This window comes from Rhineura floridana, chromosome 20 (assembly GCF_030035675.1).
Source record: "Rhineura floridana isolate rRhiFlo1 chromosome 20, rRhiFlo1.hap2, whole genome shotgun sequence".
Taxonomy (NCBI): domain Eukaryota; kingdom Metazoa; phylum Chordata; class Lepidosauria; order Squamata; family Rhineuridae; genus Rhineura; species Rhineura floridana.
This window is the reverse complement of record NC_084499.1, coordinates 13,848,212-13,871,105: the sequence shown is the minus strand read 5'-3', so window position 1 is coordinate 13,871,105 and position 22,894 is coordinate 13,848,212. Positions and strand designations below refer to the sequence as shown.

The 22,894-nt window shown below is 43.4% G+C and overlaps 1 protein-coding gene and 1 non-coding gene across 3 annotated transcripts in view; both read left to right on the top strand.

Annotated features, from left to right (window-relative positions):
- Positions 1 to 22,894, top strand: part of C5 (complement C5) — a 72,138-nt gene that overhangs the window by 4,182 nt on the left and 45,062 nt on the right. For both annotated transcript variants that reach the window (XM_061603928.1, XM_061603929.1), the window contains 11 exons: positions 2,075 to 2,267; positions 3,472 to 3,640; positions 5,421 to 5,491; positions 6,416 to 6,507; positions 8,065 to 8,147; positions 11,692 to 11,782; positions 12,258 to 12,363; positions 16,700 to 16,826; positions 19,139 to 19,254; positions 20,217 to 20,417; positions 22,625 to 22,828. In XM_061603928.1, coding sequence (XP_061459912.1) covers positions 2,075 to 2,267; positions 3,472 to 3,640; positions 5,421 to 5,491; positions 6,416 to 6,507; positions 8,065 to 8,147; positions 11,692 to 11,782; positions 12,258 to 12,363; positions 16,700 to 16,826; positions 19,139 to 19,254; positions 20,217 to 20,417; positions 22,625 to 22,828 — 1,453 coding nt within the window. The remainder of the gene's footprint in view (positions 1 to 2,074; positions 2,268 to 3,471; positions 3,641 to 5,420; positions 5,492 to 6,415; positions 6,508 to 8,064; positions 8,148 to 11,691; positions 11,783 to 12,257; positions 12,364 to 16,699; positions 16,827 to 19,138; positions 19,255 to 20,216; positions 20,418 to 22,624; positions 22,829 to 22,894) is intronic.
- Positions 7,382 to 7,453, top strand: TRNAA-UGC (transfer RNA alanine (anticodon UGC)). The gene has a single exon. It is a non-coding gene; the product is annotated as a tRNA-Ala (tRNA).

Sequence of the window (22,894 nt, the reverse complement as noted above, 5' to 3'; positions counted from 1 at the left end):
TATCTGGACAGGGACGACCTCGCCTCCGTTGTTCACGCTCTGGTAACTTCAAGATTGGATTACTGTAATGCGCTCTACGTAGGGCTGCCCCTGAAGACAATTCGGAAGCTTCAGCTGGTGCAGAATGCAGCTGCCAGACTACTGACAAGGACCAGTCGGTCTTCGCATATAACACCTGTCTTGGCACGTCTGCACTGGCTTCCTATTTGCTTCCGGGTGAGATTCAAGGTGCTGGTTCTTACCTATAAAGCCTTACACGGCGTGGGACCTCAATACCTTGTGGAACGCCTCTCTCGATAGGAACCTAACCGTTCACTTCGTTCAGAATCTAAGGCCCTCCTCCGGGTACCAACCCATTGGGAAGCCCGGAGGGTGGTTACTAGATCTAGGGCCTTTTCTGTGGTGGCCCCTGAGTTGTGGAACAGCCTCCCCGAAGAGGTACGCCTGGCGCCTACACTTTTATCTTTTCGGCGCCAGGTAAAGACCTTTTTATGCTCCCAGGCATCTTAATTTTCTTAACCATTTTAATATTTTAATCCGTATTTTTAATTTTTGTCGTATTGTGTTTTTGTAGTGTTTTTTGTTGTTTGTTTGTATATGTTTTTATGATTTTTGTTATGATATATTGTATTTTATCTTGTTTGTTCACCGCCCTGAGAGCTATTCTGCTAAGGGCGGTATATAAATTGAAATAAATAAATAAATAAATAAATAATTTTTTTGTAAGCCGCCTTGAGGGCCTTTTCGCCAAAAGGTGGCATAGAAATAAACAATAATAATAACAACAACAAAGGAAAGCTTGATCATCTAGCGATCTTAGTTGTACCTCCGGTGCACCTAAGCATGTCACCCCAGGAACAGTGAACACATGAGACAAGTGTGTGAATTAAACATGGCCATAACTTTATCAGCTGTGGATCAGACCATAGGGTAAGGATCAGGCAACAGCTATAAAACAAGATATAAAATAAATCCTACAGAAACATGGAGCCTAGGGCAGAGGTGAATGCACAGAAGTGGGATTGCCAACTGTTCAGCTAGTCTACCGTCCTTTTCTCAGGCCAGCAGCTGCAGCCTTATCTCGGGCTTCTTCCCTGGCAGCAGGTACAAGTCATCATTCAGCCACTGGAGCAGAGCAGAGGCAGCAGACTTTTAGCAGGATCCATCACCCGGCCCTCACAGCAACACAGCTGGCTCTACTCAAGAGTCAGCTTCTTTAAAAGCAGGCTGGAAGGCCAGGGCGGGCCTTTTCTCTAGGGATACAGTAAAGGCTCAGGTGGATGAAGAGGCTATTGCCCAGGAAAAGAGGGCTTCTCCCCTTGTCTTGACGTTACACTCTGTCTCTCTGCTGGAGGGAACTCCTGAGAGGAACAGGAAAGAGCCACAGACAGGTGTCCCAGGTGTGCTGACAGCTAGCAGAGAGGGTCTGCCACCTGAACAGAGCTCATGGAGGAAGGTGCATGGCCACAAGATAGGCAGAGGAGGCTGCCTACCCCACCCCACCCCACCCCTGGCCTACAGGAAGGCAAGTAAAGGGGTAGTGACTGTCAGGGTGAGCTGCCTGAGCTCTTTACAGAGGGCCCTCAATCATGGACTCTCAGGGTGGCTTGAGGATAGCAAGGGAGGGGTCCCTGTGAAGTGAACAGGTCTCCAAGGATGTCTAGAGGCGAGACCCCTATGGTGTAATGAATGGTCAGTAAAGGAACTCTGGCTGAAGGCAACTGGAGTGTGGGCGTGCTTTGATGGGCAGTGGGATGGTCTTTAGGTGCTTCAATGTGTCCCCACCGCCCCGAACCTTTCACACCCACATAGCTAGCTAGTTTATTTATTTATTTTGGCTGTGACTGACATGAAGGGACCCTGCACTTCTGAATTTGCCACTGCACTACTGCTGGAACATGAACTATTGTTTTCAGGACGTTCGAGTGCTGGGAAACATCAGTTTCTGTACAAGCAAGAATGGTACCTGGTTGGATCAGCGGTGGTGGCATAGCCACCAGGCATAAACCATAGTGTCTGGAGAGGTCCTTATTAAGGAATGAAAGAGAGCAATTGACACGCCATTCTCTTACAGGTATGTCATTTCGTCACCCAAAATGCTCCGTGTTGGGGCCTCTGAGAACCTGGTGATTCAAGCCTTCAGATATGAACAAGAGTTTCCAGTGACAATTTCTGTGAAAAGCTTCCCGGATAAACGAACTACATATGCCTCTGGCCGTGTTCAGCTGACTCCTGCCAATATGTTCCAAGGCTCCGTAACGTTAACGGTATGTAGTCAAGAGTTTCTGGTCCATGCATGTGATTGGCTTATAACAATGGTGGGGCACCTCAGGCAAGATGTGGCCCTCTGTTCTTCCCTGTCTGGCCCTCAGAACTCTCTCCAGTCCACACCCCTTCCTGCCCCCCCCTTCGCCCTATGTGTTTTGTCTGGCTGGAACATGCCACTGAACTCTGATAACGACTGTTTCTTGCCTGGATGGAGGCTAGAGAAGTGTGTGTGGTGTGTGTGTGTGTGTGTGTGTGTGTTGAAACTAGTCTACTGTATGCTTGGAAAAGTTACTTTTTTGAACTACAACTCCCATCAGCCCAATCCAGTGTCCATGCTGGCTGTGACCACTGTCCTAGGTGGTCTGAGCTATTACAAGAAAAGGCAGTGTTGAAACAGCCTCAAAATGATGTTAGTTGATCTTAATTAGTATGATGCTGGTCCGATATTATCATGACAATGGCTCCTGATACCTCTTTTTATTGTTGTGGGGTTCCTTTATTTTTGTTTCCATACTACATTTCTTTCCCACCTCTTGTCCAAGGAGCTTGAGGAGGCATACAAACACGGTTCTTCCCCACCCCTTTTATCCTTACAACAAGCCAGTGAGGTAGGTTAGGCTGAGAGACAATGACTGGCCCATGGTCACTCAGTGAGCTTCATGGCTGTGTGGGGATTTGAACCCTGGTCTTAGTCAGCACTACACCACACTGACCGCGCTATTCCATTTTGTTGTTAGAATGTTTATTATATATATGTATATGTTCTTATGAAAGCCTCCTTGTGATTACTTTGTTTAAAAACACATAAATAAATAGTCGGGGCCCGTTCACATGTTCCTCGTTGATATGCGTATTAAATATTTTTTTAAAAAAATCTATGTATTTGTAATGCACAGTGGAGACTGGTGAGTCCGATGTCGGTGGAGGCAGTGAATCTGCTCCAGGTTTTAGATTAAACTTTCAAGGACTTGTCCAAGGTGCTAGCATGAAAGTTCAGATGAAAACCTGGTGCGAATTCACTGCCCAACAGACATTGGAGCCACCAGTCTCCACTGGCAATGCAGATTATAACTCAATTAAGTTACCATCTTGGTAGTAAATGTATCACTTTGCAAATGTTTGCTGTTCCTGTTAATCAGGGGCTGGGTTATTCTGGCATACAATTCACTATTTTTTAAATACCTCCCCCCCAACCATTTCTAGATTCAGCCAATTGATTTGTCAAGCAAAGACCCAAAGAATCCAGTTGAGCACGTATATCTGGAAGCTGTCTCTCCCCACTTTACGAGAGAGAAGAAAGTGCCCATTACGTACAAAAATGGGTTTCTCTTTATTCAGACCGACAAACCTATTTACACTCCGGATCAGTTGGGTAAAGTCATCTTTCTCTATTTTGCTTGCTGCTTAACATTCAGTTGCAATTCCTAGTAGTCCAGATATGGTTGGACTCCAATCCCATTGGCTTCAACTAGCATGGGCAATGGCAAAGGATTATGGGAGTTGTAGTCCAACAATGTCTGGAGGGCCACTGGTTTCCCTTCTTTGCTCTGTTTGAATGGCTGTCCAGTCTAAGTCTAGCTGAAAGAGAGAACCACAAGGAGGAAGGATCAGGAGCCTGGTAGTCATTCATCAACAGAAGAAATGGAAAGATCTGTCAGTTTCGGTTATCTCAGTTTCTCATTTTTCCAATCATGAATTCAGTTCTCCACATTCCTGCAGCAATTTGCAATTTCTTTCTTTTAAACAAAATCCTCATAAAAATTATCCAGCATTTTAGTGCAAATTCCTCCTAATAAGCACATTTCTGTATGCCGTTTTGACAAATGTACACATTTCTGCAAGCCATTTCTTGTCATATAATGTGTTTATGCACATTGTCACTCCTATATATTTTTATACACACTTCTCCTGATATATACACTTTTTGTCTGGTTGGCGAATTGCATCACAAAGTAATTTCAAAGGATTTATTTATTTATTTATTTCTGCGATTTATTTATCGCCCATCTGGCTGGAAACCGAGCCACTCTGAGCGATGTACAAAGTCATAATATGTAAGTATCACAACATCAAAACAGCAATAAAACTAAAACAACAGGTAAAGGTCACCACAACAAAGTTCAACAAAGCTTCTGGCCCGTATAGTCCACAAGGTGCGTCATTTGCGAAACCGAAAGCGGCATCTCCTCTCACTCTCAGCATCCAGCATCCAGCGTAGCAAACAGCAAGAGGCGGCACAAACAGGCCCCACGAAGACGCGACCAACAGGAAAGTTCTCCCCGAGAAGCCAAAAGCAAAGGCGATGAGAGGCAAAACGCGGCCGACACAAGGCGAAACGAGCAAGGCCAGCACGGCAGGACAACGGAGGCTGCATAATAATGCCTTGGCTGCAGTGCTTCTATCTTGATGGGTCTCCTGGCATGGCACTGAGGAGTGGGTTGCAGCTCACATTTAGAGACACTCAGGCCTTGTTTCTGTCTATCTGCTGTGGCCAATAATCTCTGGACAGCACAGTCAATCACAATAATCCTTATGGTTCCACCTATCTCCAGGGGTAAAAAATCATTTCTGAATAATAAATACAATATGAGTGGCTTAAGGAGAGCACAGATCCCTCTGAATCTCCATTTTGATTTTATTTTCCTTTGAGTAGACAAGGATGGCTGTGTCTCGGTTCTCATATTGTTTTGGAATTGGCGAATTTGATAGATTCAGCTTGACATGCAAACTGGATTGAAATTATCACCCATCCCTAATCAACAGTCAGAAGACTGAGTGGGGTCTGAAGCCACCTGGTTGCAGCCTTCCCCACTAGGGCTTAGATGTGTTTCTATTTAAATGGTTTGTATCTATACATAAAAATTAGCACCAGCAAACTCTGTGCAAGTTGATGTCCTCCATTTTGGTGATGTGCAAGTGGCCATCCTGACTTTTTATGAAAATGCCTTGAACTTGAACTGTCTTGTGGTTAATTTTGGTTAACTTTGGCAGCAGCTGTTCTTTTTGGACTGCTTGACAACTTTGTTGTGTTTATGGTTATATTGCTTGGTGTTTGCCCTGAGAGGCCCATAGGGATGGAAGGTACAGGGAGTATACTTTTCCTTATAAAGAATGTAAATTAAACAAAAGTTCTTTTTTATTTATTCCCACAGTGAAGGTTCGGGTCTATTCTTTGAATGAAGAATTGAAACCAGCGCGAAGATCAGCCAGCTTAACTTTTGTGGTAAGTCTAAGACAATCTGCAGAGCTTGGCTTAGCGTGACATGCTCATGGGGTTGCTATGTTGTCTTCCATCCCAGTACTGCGTAAAATAATTCTACTCCTTTCATTGCATATTTCCTGCTTTCCCCATAGAGCCCATGCTATTTCCTTTTAGGTTGTAGGTTAAAAGTGGGGAATCTGTGGCCCACAGTCTAATTAGGTCCGCTAGGAAGTGGAGACTAGTGGCTCAGATATCAGTGGGGCAGTGAATCTGCTCTCAGTTTTAGTCTTTCCAAAGTGCTGAACCTAGGTTCGGCACCTTGGTCAACTCCTTGAAAGTCCAGACTAAAATCCAGAGCAGATTCACTGCCCCACTGGTATCGGAGCCACTAGTCTCCACTGTCACTAGGTCTCTCCGTGAGGTTGTTTTGGCCAAGAGCTTCAGAAAAGAAAACAGCTTTCACCTAGCAGCTTATGTGAAAGTGGCTTTCTATGCTCATGCTCTTAATGGGATATAATGATGCTCCTTATCTGCATTTGTGACATCCACCCCATACCTTCAAAACACATTTAACACACATGGCTTCCCCCCCAAGAATCCTGGGAGCTGGAGCTCTGTGAGGGGTAAAGTACAGGTCTCAGTCTCCTTTTGGGGAAGCCATGTGCTTTAAATGGGTGGTGTGGTTGTGGTGTGTGTTCTGCCTCGGTGGTCATTTGACTGAAAGGCGGGTATAAATCTTCATCCTTTGTGGGTTTCTACACTTGTCTGTATTCTATACGTGTCTGTTCATTCATAAGAACGTTAGAAGAGCGCTTGCTGGATCAGGCCAGTCTAATGCAGCATCCTGTTCTTACAGTGGCCAACCAGATAATTAATCTTTTGGATTATGGTTGTACCATATCTGTAAAAAAAATAATGCTAAGTTTAGTTTTATTTTCTGTAAAGGATCCAGAAGGAGTAGAAGTGGATATAATCAAGGAAGATGATATCACCGGAATTGTATCTTTCCCCGACTTCAAAATCCCTCCACACCCTAAGTAGATCTCTTCATATTTAAATGTTAAGACTGAATGAAACCTTTTGTTTTATTTATTCAGCATAAGGGATGTTGGGTCAGTCAGATTTAAAATCTTGGGGTTTTTTTTATATCTGGAATCCAAGAGGATAAATAAGCACGGATCCTGTTGTGCAGTCAGTGTTTGCCTCTGCCATCAAACCAATACTTCTGGAGCCCTGACAAGGCTGAAAACTAAAATGGGTGCAATATCATTTTAGAAGTCCATCCATTGGATACATACTCTCAGAATCGGAGATCAGATTCTCCTTCCCCAACTGTTGTAGTCCACCTGCAACTGTGGCTGTTGTTATTTTCATTTTTTTAACGCATGCGTTTTAACTGCATTCCTGCAGTTAATGTCATGTCGCATCTACTTTGGCCCTTACAAAGTGCCCCAAAGGTACGATCGGGAGGACTTGCAGCACTCTCAATATATTTGATTGTGGAAGGTGCAAAGCATGTTTACTTGTAGCCCTCTAGGGGGTGCTGGAAGTTCGCTTGGTATTTGAAAGCGGGGAGCACCAGAACTGATTTCTCGCTGCAAGAAAAGGCAGGGACAGCTCTCTTTTCAAAAGCCTGTCCCCCCACCCCGTGACTTACCCACATACAATTTTGCAATGTTTCATTGCGGTGGCTCAGGCTTGACCGGCTGCAGTTGCGAGGGTTTTAGGCAGAGCTTGGAAAGGTCACTTTTTTGAACTACAGCTCCCATCAGCCCAATCCAGTGGCCATTCTGGCTGGGGCTGATGGGAGTTGTAGTTCAAAAAAAGTAACTTTTCCAAGCTCTGGTTTTAGGTACATCATTTCCGAAAGAGTGATACTTGCAGCATGTGCATGATACTACAAATGAAAAAGGGGCTGTAGCTCAATGGTAGAGCATCTGCTTTGCATGCAGAAGGTCCCAGGTTCAATCCCTGGCATCTCCAGGTCAGGCTGGGCATGTTACCTGCCTGAAATACTGCTGCCAGTCAGTGTTGACCAGGGGTGGGGAACCTCCACCTTCTGGATGAATCATGCCCCCCAAGGGGTGCAATTGGCCCATGAGGCCATTCCCCCCCCAAACCCACGCTCACTTGTCCACCAGCTGATGCACCTCCTCTGTCCTCCATCCAGGCAAGCGAGAGCTCTACCAGAGTTCAAAGGCCCATCCCAGCCACGCACATACACTCAAGTGGGGTGCAAAGCTGGGCCAGTGAGGGGGTGTGGCCTGGGGAAAGGGTGTGTGGCTTGTGTAGAGGGGTTGTGGCTGATGAGGAAGTGTAGCCAGGAGAGAATCCCAAGCAGTGGCGGAGGCTGGCTCCATGTTAGCGGGGCAGTGGAATCCACTCCAGGTTTAGTCTAGAATTTTGAGCAGCTGTTGAAGGTGCTCAGTACTGCCCTAAGCCACCCACATTGGTGACCCTTGGGCTAGAGGATTGACCAGGGAGATGGGGTTTCAGATCCCTGCTCAGCCGTTAAGATCAGTGTGTGTCTGACTCCTCTCTCTCTCTCCCATATATATATCTTTTTCTTAAATGTTACCAACTTTTTTTCATAGGTTCGGTTTATGGACAATTAAAGCCAAGTATCAAAAGGATTTCACAACCTCTGCCAAAACATGGTTTCAAGTTAAAGAATATGGTAATGTGGACCTTTATATCGACGTTATGAAACCAGTACACTGCTTCTTTTTGGAGGGGGAAGAAAAAGTATATTATAATATTCTTTGGAGAGCCAGTGTGGCATTGTGGTTAGTGTGTAGGACTACGACCTGAGAGATCAGGGTTCGAATCCCCACACAGCCATGAAGCTCACTGGGTGACCTTGGGCCAGTCACTGCCTCTCAGCCTCAGAGGAAAGCAATGGTAAAACCACCTCTGAATACCATTTACCATGAAAACCATATTCATAGGGTTGCCATAAGTCAGGATCGACTTGAAGGCAGTCCAATATTCTTTTAATCGGTAGTGAATTAAATGGGCAACTTTATTCCTTTTAAAATTGTATTGTTTTGCTGCCCTGGGTGCTATGAAAGGAAGGCTGGGTAGAAACTTTATGAATGAATGAGCAGTTGATGTTTGCCATACAGAAATCGGAAGAAACCATTATTGTTTAAAGCCCTCAATGACTTCAACCTCAAACTTCCTTCCCTGCAGACCCTCTTGGGTGTTAAGATCAGCAGAGATGGCCCTCTTGGCAACTGTGCCACCCTCAGACATTTGGGGGCTGCGGCCCAAGAGAAGGTGTTCTCTGTGGTAGCCCCAAGCTGTGAAATTCCCTCCTCATAGAGGTGCACCTGGCACCTTTATGTACTGTATTGGTCTGAATATAAGCCACCTCTGAAATTAGGCTACATCCCTAAAATGTGTTCTCTTTGAAAGGAATATATATATATGTTGTAAATCTCTAGTACCATCCAGTTCTTCTTACACTCTAAAAAACACATGCAACTTCTAGACTCATTTCACAATGAATAACTGCCTGAGTAGCCAGCAATACCTGTAGAGAATAAGCTGGATGGGAAGGAATAAGCTGAAGCTGAATCCTAACAAAACCTAGGTGCTGTTGGTGGGTGACAAGGGACGGTTGGGGGACATAGACCTGGTGCTTAATGGAGTACGATTACCCCTGAAAGACCAGGTCCGTAGCCTGGGGGTCATTCTTGACTCCCAGCTGTCTATGGAAGCTCAGGTTTCGGCTGTGAGCCGGGCAGCTCTGTATCAACTCCATCTGATACGGAGGCTGCGCCCCTACCTTCCCAATCATCTGCTCCCACCAGTGGTACATGCCTTGATCACCACTCGCCTTGACTACTGTAATGTGCTCTACATGGGGTTACCCTTGAAAACGATCCGGAAGTTACAACAGGTACAGAATGCGGCGGCGCGTCTGATTACAGGCAGCCGCCGTCGAGATCATATTACTCCTGTATTGAAGGAGTTGCATTGGTTACCGGTTGTTTACCGAGCCCAATTCAAGGTGTTGGTTTTAACCTTTAAAACCCTAAATGGTGGTGGCCCAGCTTATCTGAAGGAGCTCCTCCAGTGTCGACAAGGATGCCGCACAACAAGATCAACCTCAGAGGACCTTCTCTGGATCCCACCAGTTAGAACAGCTAAGCTGGTGAGGACCAGAGAGAGGGCCTTTTCAGTAATGGCCCCCACCCTATGGAACTCTCTCCCAAATGACTTACGCCATGCCCCATCTATGATCAATTTCCATCAGACTCTGAAGACCTGGCTTTTTGGGCAGGCTTTTAGGACAGATTAAGTTTTTACGGTTTTTTACTGTTTTTTAAATTTTAACTATCATGTTTCCGTTTTATTGTGTACGTAACTCAGAGTGGCTGGACAACCAGCCAGATGAGCGACTAACAAATTTAATAATAAATAAATAAATAAATAAATAGAGAAGGGCAGGTTATCTTTTTACAAAAAACTGCCCAAGTATACCAAAGTTCCCAGTGGGCAGCCAGATTGGGCACTAGCCAAGGGCCCCTGTGACTGACAGGGGCTCCTGCTGCTGGGGCTGGGAGGGTGTAGCTCCTGTTCTGTCAGAGTGTGCACCCCATGACCCGATGCTGGCGCGGATCGCAGAGTGGAAGCTACCCTCACAGACAACACCTCCTCTCGCTGCTGGCACGGGCTGGCCGCGCTACTTCCAATGCTGCAGCGTTAGCATGCAGTGTGCACATGCTTGCCATCGCCCAAGGGCCTCAACATGACCTTGCCCTCTAGTGTGATGGCACGCATGCATGCACAGTGTGCTGATGAGCTGATACAGCCAGACCTTTTTAACCCCCCAGTGGTGGTGGCAGTGTTGCTGTGCCACTGCCTTAAAGGGCCTGCTGCAGTCTGGTGCCAGCTCTGGAAGTTCCACATGGTTCCTCAGATCTCATTTTAAGCCATGGCTTCTCTACCTACAACAGCACGATTATAGGCCACACTTAGGTTTTATACAAACCAGATTTAGGGCGGAAAGTGTGGCCTATATTCAGTCTGATATGTTAGTTTCTCTCATAAGCTGAAGACATGCCTCTTCAGCCTGGCCTTTGACACCTGAGAGAGAGAGATTTTAGGACTTGCCCTATTCTTTTGACTGTAATTTAATTTAATATTGTATTTGTAAATGTCTGTAACCTGCCCTGGGATCTTAGGGTGAAGGTTAGGTAAAAAATTGAATTAATAATACAATTAATATGCTGGTGGAAAGCTTTCCCCACCATTTAAGTCTTCCTGCCAAGATGAATTCCAGCTAGTTATCAGCATGGAGAAAACTTGGGGGGGGAGGGATTTCTATGATAGTGCTCTTCCAATATTATTCTGATTTATTTATTTGATTTATGTATTGCTAACATGCCTTAATGGCTTTTCAGTGGTTTACAAGCATGCAATCCATTAAAATGCACAATAAAACAATTCCATCAAACCATTACAAGCACCCGCAGGTAAAATATACAATAAAGCAAGCTTATTAAAAAGCATAACAGTTAAACAGTTCAAAAACGAATGAAGAAGGTTCAAATGCAAGGGAAGTCTTGTCTAAACAGGTGTGTCTTCAGGAGCCAGCAGAATGCCAATACCGTTTGAGCCTCTCTTATTTCAACAGGCAAGCCTTTTAAGCAGAGATCTTATCTCATTCTGTGTCTGTGCTGTAATTGCTTTGCTGAACATCCACCTGTTTGCAAAGCAATTTTTGCCAATATAATGCACTTTTATGTTATTTTCACTAATAAATGTATTTAAATGCATACTTCACCCTAATATATGCATTTTGTACACATTGCATGAGTGGAGTCCTGCTCTGCAAAATTCTGAGAAATGCAAATTTCAAAGGAGTGCTCTGTTTCAGTTGCATATTGTTTTGGAAAGTGCAAATTTGGGAAGTTTACCTTTAAACTGGGCTCTTGCCGGGAGGAAGGGTGGGATATAAATCTAACAATAACAACAACAACAACAACAACAACATCATCAACAACAATAATAATAATAATAAATGTGAACTGAATCAAGTTTCAGCCCCAACTCCCAAACAAGGAGTTGTACTAGATGACCCCCAAGGCCTTGGGAACAGGACAGGTAAGGTGACAACCATGTCAGGTTAATGTTCTGGAGAAATATTTTTGATCTTTTTATATGTGTAATGAAAAGTCTTGAACTGAACTTTCTTCTACTTATCATTTCAGCAATGCCAAGCTTCTCCGTCATAATAGAGCCAGAAAAAAACTTTATTAGCTCTCAGCAATTTGAACAATTCAGGATTATTATCAGAGCAAGGTAAGGTGGGCTGGTCAAAGTTACCTCTGAAATTTGCACTTATCTGAATTTTTGTGATACAGTTCTCCCAACAAGCAGGATTTACAAAAAGGCATATATTAGGAGGAAATGTGTATAAAAATGAATCTATTAATAAGGATAACATACAAAAATGCATTGTATTTGGAGAAATTGCTTGCAATGATGTGTACGTTAGTTAAAACTGAATACAGAAATGTAGGAGAAATTCGCATGGAAATGCTGAGAATTTTTTTTTTAATTCTCAAATTGCTGCAGAAATATGGAGAACTGAATTTTTAAGATTGGAAAAGTGAGAAATTTGGGGAACTGAAACTGACAGTTCCTTCCAAAACTGACAGATCCTTCCATTCTTACCAGTTGCAGTCTGAGTGTTGTGCCTCACATCCTCTGCAAAATTACAAGATAAGAGTAGTAATAGTCGTGGTAATAATGTGTTTTTGGTCTTGTTTTCAAGATATTTTTACAACAAGAGAGTGGCTAATGCTCAAGTTTATGTCCATTTTGGAATAATTCAAGGAGCTGAGAAAACGATGATGCCCAGAGCATTGCAATTCATTGAGGTAAGCTTGGATCAAAATTGCATCACACCTCCTGTTTCAATTTTCCAGTGAAACTTCTGAGATTTCTATCTGTCTCCTGGTTAACTCTGACAATTACTCAATGACAGCATTTCCATTTTAAGCATGTATTATCAAGGGCATAAGAAAAATGTGCTTTGAACTGAAATTCAGCAGACGGTACCTCATTCAGAGAGCAGTTTCAGCTTGGCTTGAGGAGCCAGACCACACTGTTCGATGGCTTGTTGATTTTCCATGAACAATTGTAAGCTGTACTTAGCAGGATCATTTCTGTGTTGTTGTTTTTAAATTGAGATCAGCAATTTATTAAAAAGGTGAGGGACCCGAGTTAAAGTTTGGAACCCACACCACCTTGACATGGACCCTCTGTCTATATCTATTACAGTTATTCAAATGATTTAAGTTATTCATTTAAATGTGGATCCGAAAAGAGCACATTTCAGATTACCTGTTTATTGAGCACACATCCTGATGTGTTTGCACAAAGCTTATGCAGAGGTTAGACTATGTCCGTTTTTTATTGAGCATTTTTTCTGATTTGTTTGAGGGGAAGCTATACAGCAACAAGCGTTCATTCTGCATTCACCCTGTATTTGCTTGTGGGGTATCTTCCTGCGAATTACTTGTTCACTCCACATTTTTCACTGTGTTTTGTTTTCATTTTCCTAACAGCAAAAAACCTCTGGGTTTGTTGAGGCAGAGTGCAGTAATTAACTTTTAATGATGCAAACTTAAAGCTCTGCTGTTCAGTCAATTGCGAGTGGCAGACATGACATTGAAGCTGCCACATTTCCCTGTGATGAACATGAAAGGAAGCCTGACCCTTTTCTCGATTGCCACATCTGTGTATCTTGCAGGAAAAACCTTGCCTGTTCTAACGCATGCTGGGGGTTCACAATGGACAGCCCACCCAGAGTAATTTGCCAACTTGAACCTGAGCTCTCTCTGCATCCGAGTTTAAAAAGTAGATTATAAATCCACTCTTGGTGCTCAGGAAAAAAAATATTCTGCACATGCTCAGAGGCACACATCTTTGTTAGTTCACATGTTCTGGAGCTGAACCTCAGTGTTGGAAATGTGTCCTGGGGTAACCCCAGCTCAAAAAGCACCCACCAGTGGAGGCACACCCGTTAGGATGAATGGGACACTGTCCCATCAACCTCAGTCTTATCTCGGCCAGTCCTGACCTGTCTGACCTCTTACTCACAACCAGTCCAGGGAGTGTCACTGCATAGTCTCAGTATTTCCCTTATAGAACTCAACAGGGAAGAATGTGGGGACAAAACTGCAATTAGTGGGCTCTGCCTGTCATTGGCTGTGGCTCCACCAACTGTTGGGCTCCCTATCTTCCGCCCACCCTGTCCCCAGTGAGAACCAGCCACCACTGTTTATGGGGAGGATTGACTCATAACAGGGGTGGGGCATCACTGGGCCATGAGTTGGAACTGGCATGCAAAACCTGTCGGCCTGTCAGCCTCCTATCTGGATTTTTTAGGAGTGCACATTGTATTGGCAGCTGAGGATGGAGGAGAAATTTGGTTTGGCGGCATTTTAGTGTGCATTTCTCCTATAAGCACATTTTGCAAGCACTTTTCCCTAGCAGAATGCATTTTGGCATGCTATTTTTCACTAACATATTCATTCATTAATTTATTTATTTATTACATTCGTATACTGCCCCATAGCCGAAGCTCTCTAGGCAGTTTACAACATGTTTATGTATGTTATTTTTATGTGCATTTTATGTACATGCACTTTAATGTACATGTCAATGTACATAATGCATAATATGTATTTCTGTGCATACATACATTTTTGTGGACTTTAAACAAAAATTGTATAGCAAAATTTGGGAAAGTGCACATTTCAAAATACAGCTGCATTTCAGTTTGTACACTGTGTCAGGGAGTGTACATTAAGTAGGTTCAATGCAAACTGAACCCAATTTCTTCCTCATCCCAAATCTGCACTTAACCCCCCCCCCAAAAAAATCATTAAAATAAATGGTTCTACTTGGAAAGCTGCGGTTTCCACACTTTAACCCAACAGGACCTGTCCACAAACCACTTAAACATCCGTCAATTGGATTTAAGCCGATTTAGATCCATCTACCAGCCAAATCTTTGCTCAAGTGGGTGAGAGCACAAGCCTTTGAACAGCTTCCAACTCTTGCTGCTTCTGGGAACTCAGTTTGAAATATTTGCTATGACTTGGTCTGGTGCCAACATATTTTCCAGGCAAGAAAACGGTGGTGTTCGTTAGAATTTTTCATTCTTCAGCTCAGCTAGAAACGCGAAGCGTACTGCAGAGTTGCCAGGATTTGTAATTCAGTAAATATCTGCCAACTATTTTGGTTCTCCTTTCAGGATTCAAAAGCATTTGTCCTGAAAACTAGGTCAATGAATAAAAGGGATTTTTTTTAATGTCTTGATTTTAAATGATGAATCAGTGAACCAACCAACCAACCCTTTGGTACTAGACATGAGTATCATTGAAAGAGTGCAGAATGACTTGGGCCATTGTAGTTGCAAGGCAAGGCGATGTGCAACTACAATTGGTCAACTCTGTGCTGCTGTGTTGCTTTGGGCAAGGACAACAGACCTCATGGCCCTCCTGATGTTGCTGGACTCCAACTCTCATCATCCCTGGCCATTGGCCAGGCTGGCTGGGAATCCACTCAGGGTCCCCATCCCTGATTTATTGCATTGCAATGCCTTGTTGATTTTTGATTGATTGAGCTGATTTACATGCTGGCATTTCACAGTGAGTAGCTTATAATTGACTTGGGATGGAAGGATCTGCCAATTCTGGTTCTCACAGCTTCTCATTTTTCCAATCTTAAATTCAGTTCTCCACATTTCTGTGGCAATTTACAACTGTTTATTTTTTCAAAACACCCATGAACATTCTGCAGCATTTTTTGGTGGAAATTTCTCCTAATAAACACATTTCTGTATGCAGGTTTGATGAATGTACCCAGTTTTGACATGATTTACTAGACATGATTCACTAGAAAAGACAACAGTGCTGGGGAAAACAGAAGGGAGTAGAAAAAGAGGAAGGCCAAACAAGAGATGGATTGGTTCCATAAAGGAAGCCTCAGACCTAAACTTACAAGATCTGAACAGGGTGGTTTATAACAGATGCTCTTGGAGGTCGCTGATTCATAGGGTTGCCGATAAGTCGAAATTGACTTGAAGGCACATAACAACCCAATTTTGCAAGCATTTCAACATAATGCATTTTTGTAGGCATTGTTTGGTTGGTGAACTGCATCACCTAATTCAAATAAGTGTGGAGCTTTAAGGATGGCTGTTCTGGAAAGTGCAAATTTGATAGATTTGGCTTGAAATGCAAACTGAATCAAATTTCCCCCCCATCCCTAATAATGATTTATCAAAATACAAAGAGTGGGGGGGGGAGAGAAGCTGTTTGCAGAACACATCAATACATTCAAATGTATTCATTCAAAAACTAACAATTTAGCCAACATAGAATAGATTCAATGTTACAAAAGAAATAATCTGGGTTTAAACACAGCAAAAAGAAAGTGACCAGAAAATAAAGTTCAAGCTGCTGGTGCAGCAGTTATTGTACTCCAAGCAGCCTGGCTTAAATGCCATTCGAAGGGGAGGAGTCCTGTCACCAGGCTAGATGGCTTACAGCTGGTTCCATCTTCTCTCCTCCAGAGGAGACCAATGACAGCAACAGGGAATTGCTGGGGAGGGCAATGATGAACAGCCCCCCCTCCTGCTGTTTCCAGCAATTGGCATTCAGAGGTAATGGAGGCAGAATTCTTAGGGGAAGGGACGTAGCTCGGTGGTAGAGCATCTGCTTTGCATGCAGAAGGTCCCAGGTTCAATTCCCGGCATTTCCAGATAGGGCTAGGAGAGAGATTCTCTGGCTGAAAGTCTGGAGAGCCGCTGCCAGTCAGTGTAGACAATACTAGGTGGTCCAACAGTCTGGCTCAGTATAAAGCATCTTCCTATGGCCATCCTCGCTAGTAGCCACTGACAGCTTTATCCTCTATGACCTTTGTCCTCTATGAATTTGCCTAACCCTTTAAAATTGTTGCAATGTCATTTCTTGCATTAGTTAGGATGCATTCCTTCCTCTGTTTTCCTGTTGATTTGTCTCATGGCTGGTCAGTTTTCCTTAAATGGTTTTGGATTGTTACTTCAGCCCTCCCCCATTATATACCACAAACCTCTGTAAAATCACTGGGTGAAAGGTGGCATAGAGATTTTGTAACTGACGCGAAGAAAACTGTCTCTGTGCCTGGATGATTTCTGATACTGCTATGCGTCTTAATCAACAGATGGAGAATGGATTTGCCGAGTGTAAATTTAACAGCAAATTGGCTACCGGCAATATAGGCTATGGCAGTCTGCAAGAGCTTGATGGTGCAAACCTTTATATTGCAGTTTCAGTGCTGGAATCTACAGGTAATTATCCCATTTCCATGCATTCTCTCACACATGCACTTTGGCCCCATTTAAAAGCGCGATGGTGCGACTGCACTCGGAATCTTGTGTACGGTTCTGGTCGCCTCACTTCAAAACAGGGTATTGTAGAGTTGGAAAAGGTTCAGCAAAGGGCAATCAAAATAGTCAAGGGGGTGGAGCGGCTCCCCTGAGAGGAAAGATTACAGCGTTTAGAGAAAAGACGGGTCAGAGGTGACATGATAGAAGTACATAATTGGCATAGAGAAAGTAGATAGAGAAAAGCTTATCTCCCTCTCTCATACCGCAAGAACTTGGGGACATTAGAGATGGAAAGATCTGCCTGTTTCGGTTTTCCCAGTTTCTCATTTTTCCAACGTTAAATTCAGTTCTGTACATTTCTGCAGTGATCTGCGAATTTTTTTTAAAAAAAATCCTCATGAAAATTCTCCACCATTTTAGTGCGACTTTCTCCAAATAAACACATTTTTGTGGACGGTTTTGACAAAGGTGCCCATTTTTGCAAGCTATTTCTCACCATTTCATGCCTTTTTGCATGTTACTTTCACTCATATTCATTTTTATGCACACTTTCCCCCAATATATGCATTTTCATAAATATTGTTCAGTTGGCTTTAGTTGGTGAACTGCATCCCAAAATTCCAAAAAATACACATTTCGAAGGATGGCTGTGTTTCGGTTCTCGTATTGTTTCAGACATTGCGAGTTTGATATTTTCTGCTTGAAATGCGAACTGAATCGAAATTCTCACCCACCCCTAGTGGACATCCAGCAAAAGTGAATGTTGGAAGATTCAGGACAGACAAAAGAAAAATACTTCTTCGCGCAGCATGTAGTTAAACTGTGAAATTCTAACCATAGAGTGCTAGTCTTGATGGTTATGCTCTGTCTCCGGGATCAGAAGCAGCATGATTCTGGAAGCCATAGGAGGGAAAAGTGCTGTTCTGTTTGGATCCTGCTGGCAAGCTTCCGATTGGCCACTGTGAGAACAGGATGCTTGATGATGATTAGAATTTATTACCTGTCCTTCACCCAAAGGTCCCAGGGTGGATTAGAACAATTTAAAAACACATAGTTAAAAACAGTGAAAAACAAGCTAACATCACAGAAAATAGCCTGGGTCCTAAAAATATACATCTCAGGTGTCAAAGGCCAGGGTAAAGAGGTGCATCTTCAGCATTCGCTGAAAGCTGCACAGTGAAGTTGCCGGATGCACCTCAGTGGGGAGGGAATTTCACCGCTTATGGTCTGTCACAGAGAATGCCCTCTCCTGGACCACCATCCCCTGAACTTCTGAGGGTGGTGGAACAACCAAAAGGGCCCTCTCTGCTGAACTCAACACCTGAGAGGGTCTGTAGGGAAGGAGGTGGCCTCTCAGATATTTGGGATGAGCGCCTTCAACTGAGCCCGGAAATGAACTGGCAATCAATGCAGCTGTTTTAAAACAGGGGTTATATAAGAGCCAGTGTGGCGTAGTGGTTAGAGTGTTGGACTACGACCTGGGTGACCAGGGTTCGAATCCCCACACAGCCACGAAGCTCACTGGGTGACCTTGGGCCAGGCACTGCCTCCCAACCTCAGAAGAAGGCAATGGTAAACCCCCTCTGAATACTGCTTACCATGAAAACCCTATTCATTGGGTCGCCATAAGTCGGAATCAACTTGAAAGCAGTAATTTCCATTTCATTTCCATATGAGACCTAAAGAGAGCCACAGCCAGTAATCCGGCTGCTGCATTTTGGACCAGTTTCCAAGTTGTCTTCAAGGGCAGCCCCACGTAGAGCGCATTGCAATAATCCAGTCTGGAAGTTACCAGAGCATGGAGCACTGTGGCCATGTGGCCAAGTCTTCTCTGTCCAGAAGCCGGCAAACCAGCCGGAGTTGGAAAAAGGCGCTCCCAGCCCCTGAGGCTACCTCAACCTCCAGTGACACAGTTGGATCAAGGAGTACCGCCAGACTGCAGACCTGCTCCTTCAAGAAAGAGCCACCGCATCCAGAACAGGCTGTCTTCCCACTTCATGGACATGAGAACTCCAGATACAGAACTTGGAAAAGTTACTTTTTAAAAACTACAACTCCCATTAGCCCAGACAGCATGGCCGCTGGATTGGGCTGATGGGAGTTGTAGTTCAAAAAAGTAACTTTTCCAAGCACAACACATCTGCCTTTTTGGGATTCAGCCTCAGTTGGATGGCAGCAGGGCTCTTCTTATGTTAAAGCAGCCAAGAGTTCTGGGGCTGAGAAGTGACACTTTTCTCAAAGCTCTTTTCACAAGAAGCCTCTTATTTTGCCAGGTGGCCACAGTGAAGACAGCGAATTGTCAAGTGTCCAGTATGTCCTGTCTCCTTACAAACTGAATTTGGTTGCCACTCCTCTCTTTGTGAAGCCTGGACTTCCCTACTATGTTAAGGTTTGTTGACATGGCCACAGAAAATGCAGACTCAATGATATTGTCAAAAAAAAGGAGAATGCAGGAGAGAGCCTTTTCAATTGTGGCTCCCAGACTTTTAAATTCCTGCCCTAAGAAGCCCGCTTTGCTCCCTCCCTGATGGTCTTCTGGAAACTTGTAAAAACTATTTTGTTCCGGAGAGCCTTTGGCTGGGACTGACGGGTCAGCCTGACAGTGTTTTAAGTTTTTTATCTTTTATTTTTATCTTTTAAGTTCTTTTATTCTCACCTTCTTTTATGTGTGTGCACATATATACATGTATGTATGTTTGTATGTTTATGCATAATGCATTTTATGTATTTGAATAGTATTTTATGCATTTTAATTTACTGTAATGTTTTGTGTTTTTATTGTGTATTTTATTATATAGTAGCTGCCCTGAGTGCCCTATTGTAGGGTAGAAGGGCGGGATAGAAATATTTTAAATAAATAAAATAAAATAATAAACTGGGAACCAGATAATCTGACTCAAAACTGCCTATGATCCTAATGTGTGTGTGGTAACAGTTATAGATTATTTGTTTTAGTATAATGGTTTAAAGCATAGGTGGGGAACCTTAGGCCCAGGGGCCAAAAACAGCCCTCTCACTGTTTGGTCCCCGTGACTCTCCGTAGGCCACCCCCCCCCTCACTGTCCCTGTTTTGCACCTTCCATGAGTGTTTGCCTGGTTGGAATGCCTCCTTGAGCTCTGCTAATGCTTCTCTGGATGGAGGATCGAGGGGTGTGGGCGCAGAAAGTAGCCTACTGTTCAAAGGTAGAATTTACATTTGTTGCTTGGCCTATGGCTCCGCCCACCATGGGCATGTGGCCCTTGGAAAGTTGTCCAGAAGTGAATGTGTCTCTTGGATTGAAGAATGTTCCCTCCACCCTGGTATAAGGAAGATAGCATTATAGTAAACTGAATCTGTTTCTGTGCTAATAGGTGCAAGTGAGGGATACAGTGGATGCTCCTGCTCGGAATATACCTGTTGCCTTCACTGCTAGTGCCTTCAATGAGCAACTGGCAGAAACTGTGTTAGTTCCAGAAGGCACAGATTCTGGGAGACGACAAACAAGCCAGATCGACGGGACGGCTTTATTTGTGGTTAATATCCCTTCTGACAGCAAAGTGCTGGAGTTCCGAGTGAGTTAATTTTTTTTCTCTTGCGTTGCAGTTCTCGTACAGTCTGTACTTTGAGGCTGTATATTTTGGCCCATGTGCAATGCAGTTGGGAAAGGTTTTGTTGTTTTTTTTCTCAGCAAAGACGGGTGAACTTGAAGGTTGGATTTCTAAATTTAAACGCAGAGAGCAACAACAAAATACCCCTGCAAAGCATGCTGGTTGCAAAAAAGCAAAAGTGATTCCATGCCTTCTCCATATTTTGAAAGTTGACAGCAAGGGGTGTGGCAGAAGAATGAGATGTCTGTAATGTTAGGACTTGGGCGGTAATATTTTATAGACCCCAGTGTTCAATATCGCAGATCAATCTACTTTGGTATTGTCGACATTTGGTGAATTGGTCAGCTCTGATTTCTCATTTTTTCCACTCAGTTCTTCCAATAAGTTTGTGACTTTTCTTTTGGGGGAAAAAAGCCTCCTCCTGAACACTACCTCTTGTTTTCTTTGCAGAATTTTCTTCTTCTTTGTTTTTGTGTGTTGAATTGAAGATAAAATCCGTTCCACTGTATCTTCATTGACATGCTATTGCAAGGGGATGGGGGTTTGGGGTAATGAGTTGATATTCAGTTTATCTCATTAAGATAACCTGCACATAGTTTTATGTATGGCCATATTTTTGTTCTTTCCATTGTCTAGTATAGAGCTATAATGTTATGTATGTATTTATGTTATGTATTTATCATGCTATCTGCATGATGTACCAATTGTCCCGTAAGTTAAAATCCAATACAATAAAGTCTTCTTGAAAATTCATTAGCAATTTAGTGTGAATTTCTCCTTATATATTTATTTTTATTTATTTATTTATTGCACTTTTAGATCGCCCTATAGCAACAGGCTCTCAGGGCGGTGTACAACAGGATAAAAACACATTTAAAACCAGCGAATGTGAATACAACATATAAATATAAAACACATTAAAACAGATTAAGACAAAATTAATAAAAATTACAATTAATTAACTATAACATTAAAATTAAAACAAGACTAAAATGCCTGGGCAAAGAGGTAGGTCTTTACCTGGTGCCGAAAAGATATCAAAGAAGGCGCCAGGCGTATCTCGTCAGGGAGGGCATTCCATAATTCGGGGGCCCCCACCGAGAAGGCCCTAGATCTTGTTATTGCTCTCCGGGCCTCCTTGTGAGTTGGAACCTGCATTTTTGCCTAGCATTTCGCCTAGCATAACAAAATTTTGTGCAACAATTTTCCTGAATATCAAGCATTTTTGTATGTTCTTTTCACTAATATGTGCATTTTTATGCACACTTTAATATAAACATTTTTTGTACCCATTGCTTGTCTGGAGGAATGCATTGCAAAATCCAAAGAAGTGTGAATTTCCAAGGATAGCTATGTTTCTGTTTTTGTATTCTTTTAGAAAATGTGAGTTAAGGAGATTTGCCTTTAAACATGTACTGAATTGAATTTCTAGTTGACACTGACTGTGTCTCTAGAGGCAAAGACTCTCAAGTTCTTGGAGGGGGGATGGGAGATACATCAAAATAAAGAGAGCCTCCAATGGCAGCCCCTGTCTGATGGGAGGTTATAGGAACGTAGGAAGCTGCCTAATACTGAGTCAATCCCTTAGACCAGCCTTTTCCAACCGATGTGCCTCCAGATGTTGTTGGACCACAACTCTCATCATGGCAATGCTGGCTGAGGCTGATGGGAGTTATGGTCCAACAACATCTGGAGGCACACTGGTTTGGAAAGGCTACCTTAGACCATCTAGCTTAGTATTGCCTACACTGACTGGTAGTGGCTGTCCAAGAGTTGGTGGCTGGTGGCTCCATTTCAGTGGGGCAGTGGAATCTGCTCCAGGTTTTAGGCCAAGCTTTCAAGGAGCTGTCCAAGGTGCTGCACCTATTTTGGGAATAGGTTTCAAGCATCTTGGACAACCACTTGAAAGTGGCTTCCACTGCCCCACAGACATGGAGCCACCATCTGCTGCTGCTCCAGAGTTTCAGAGAGGGAGTCTCACCTAGCTTTGCCTGAAGACGCTGGGGATTGAATCTGGAATCTTCTGCATGGAAAGCAGATGCCCCACCACTGAGTTATGGATGCTTCCTAGATCTTGCCTGACTTTTCTGCATGTTCACTTGTGTTTTTTTAGATTCTTACGGCCCTTGAGGATTTAAATGTCTTTTGCATGCCCTCATTTTTTTTTTTAGATAAAAACTGCAGACGCCAGTTTACTGGAAGAAAACCAGGCCAGTAAAAGCTATGAGGCAAAATCATACATTTCCCTCAGTGGAAGCTATCTATATATCGACTGGGCTTCAAACCATCAAATGCTACGTGTGGGCGATATCCTTCACATCAACATACACCCACTGAGCCACTACATTGATAAAATACATCATTATAGCTATTTGGTATGTACTGGGGAAAAACAACCAGTTTCCTCATAATGCATTGTATCTAATTATGTCACATTTCTA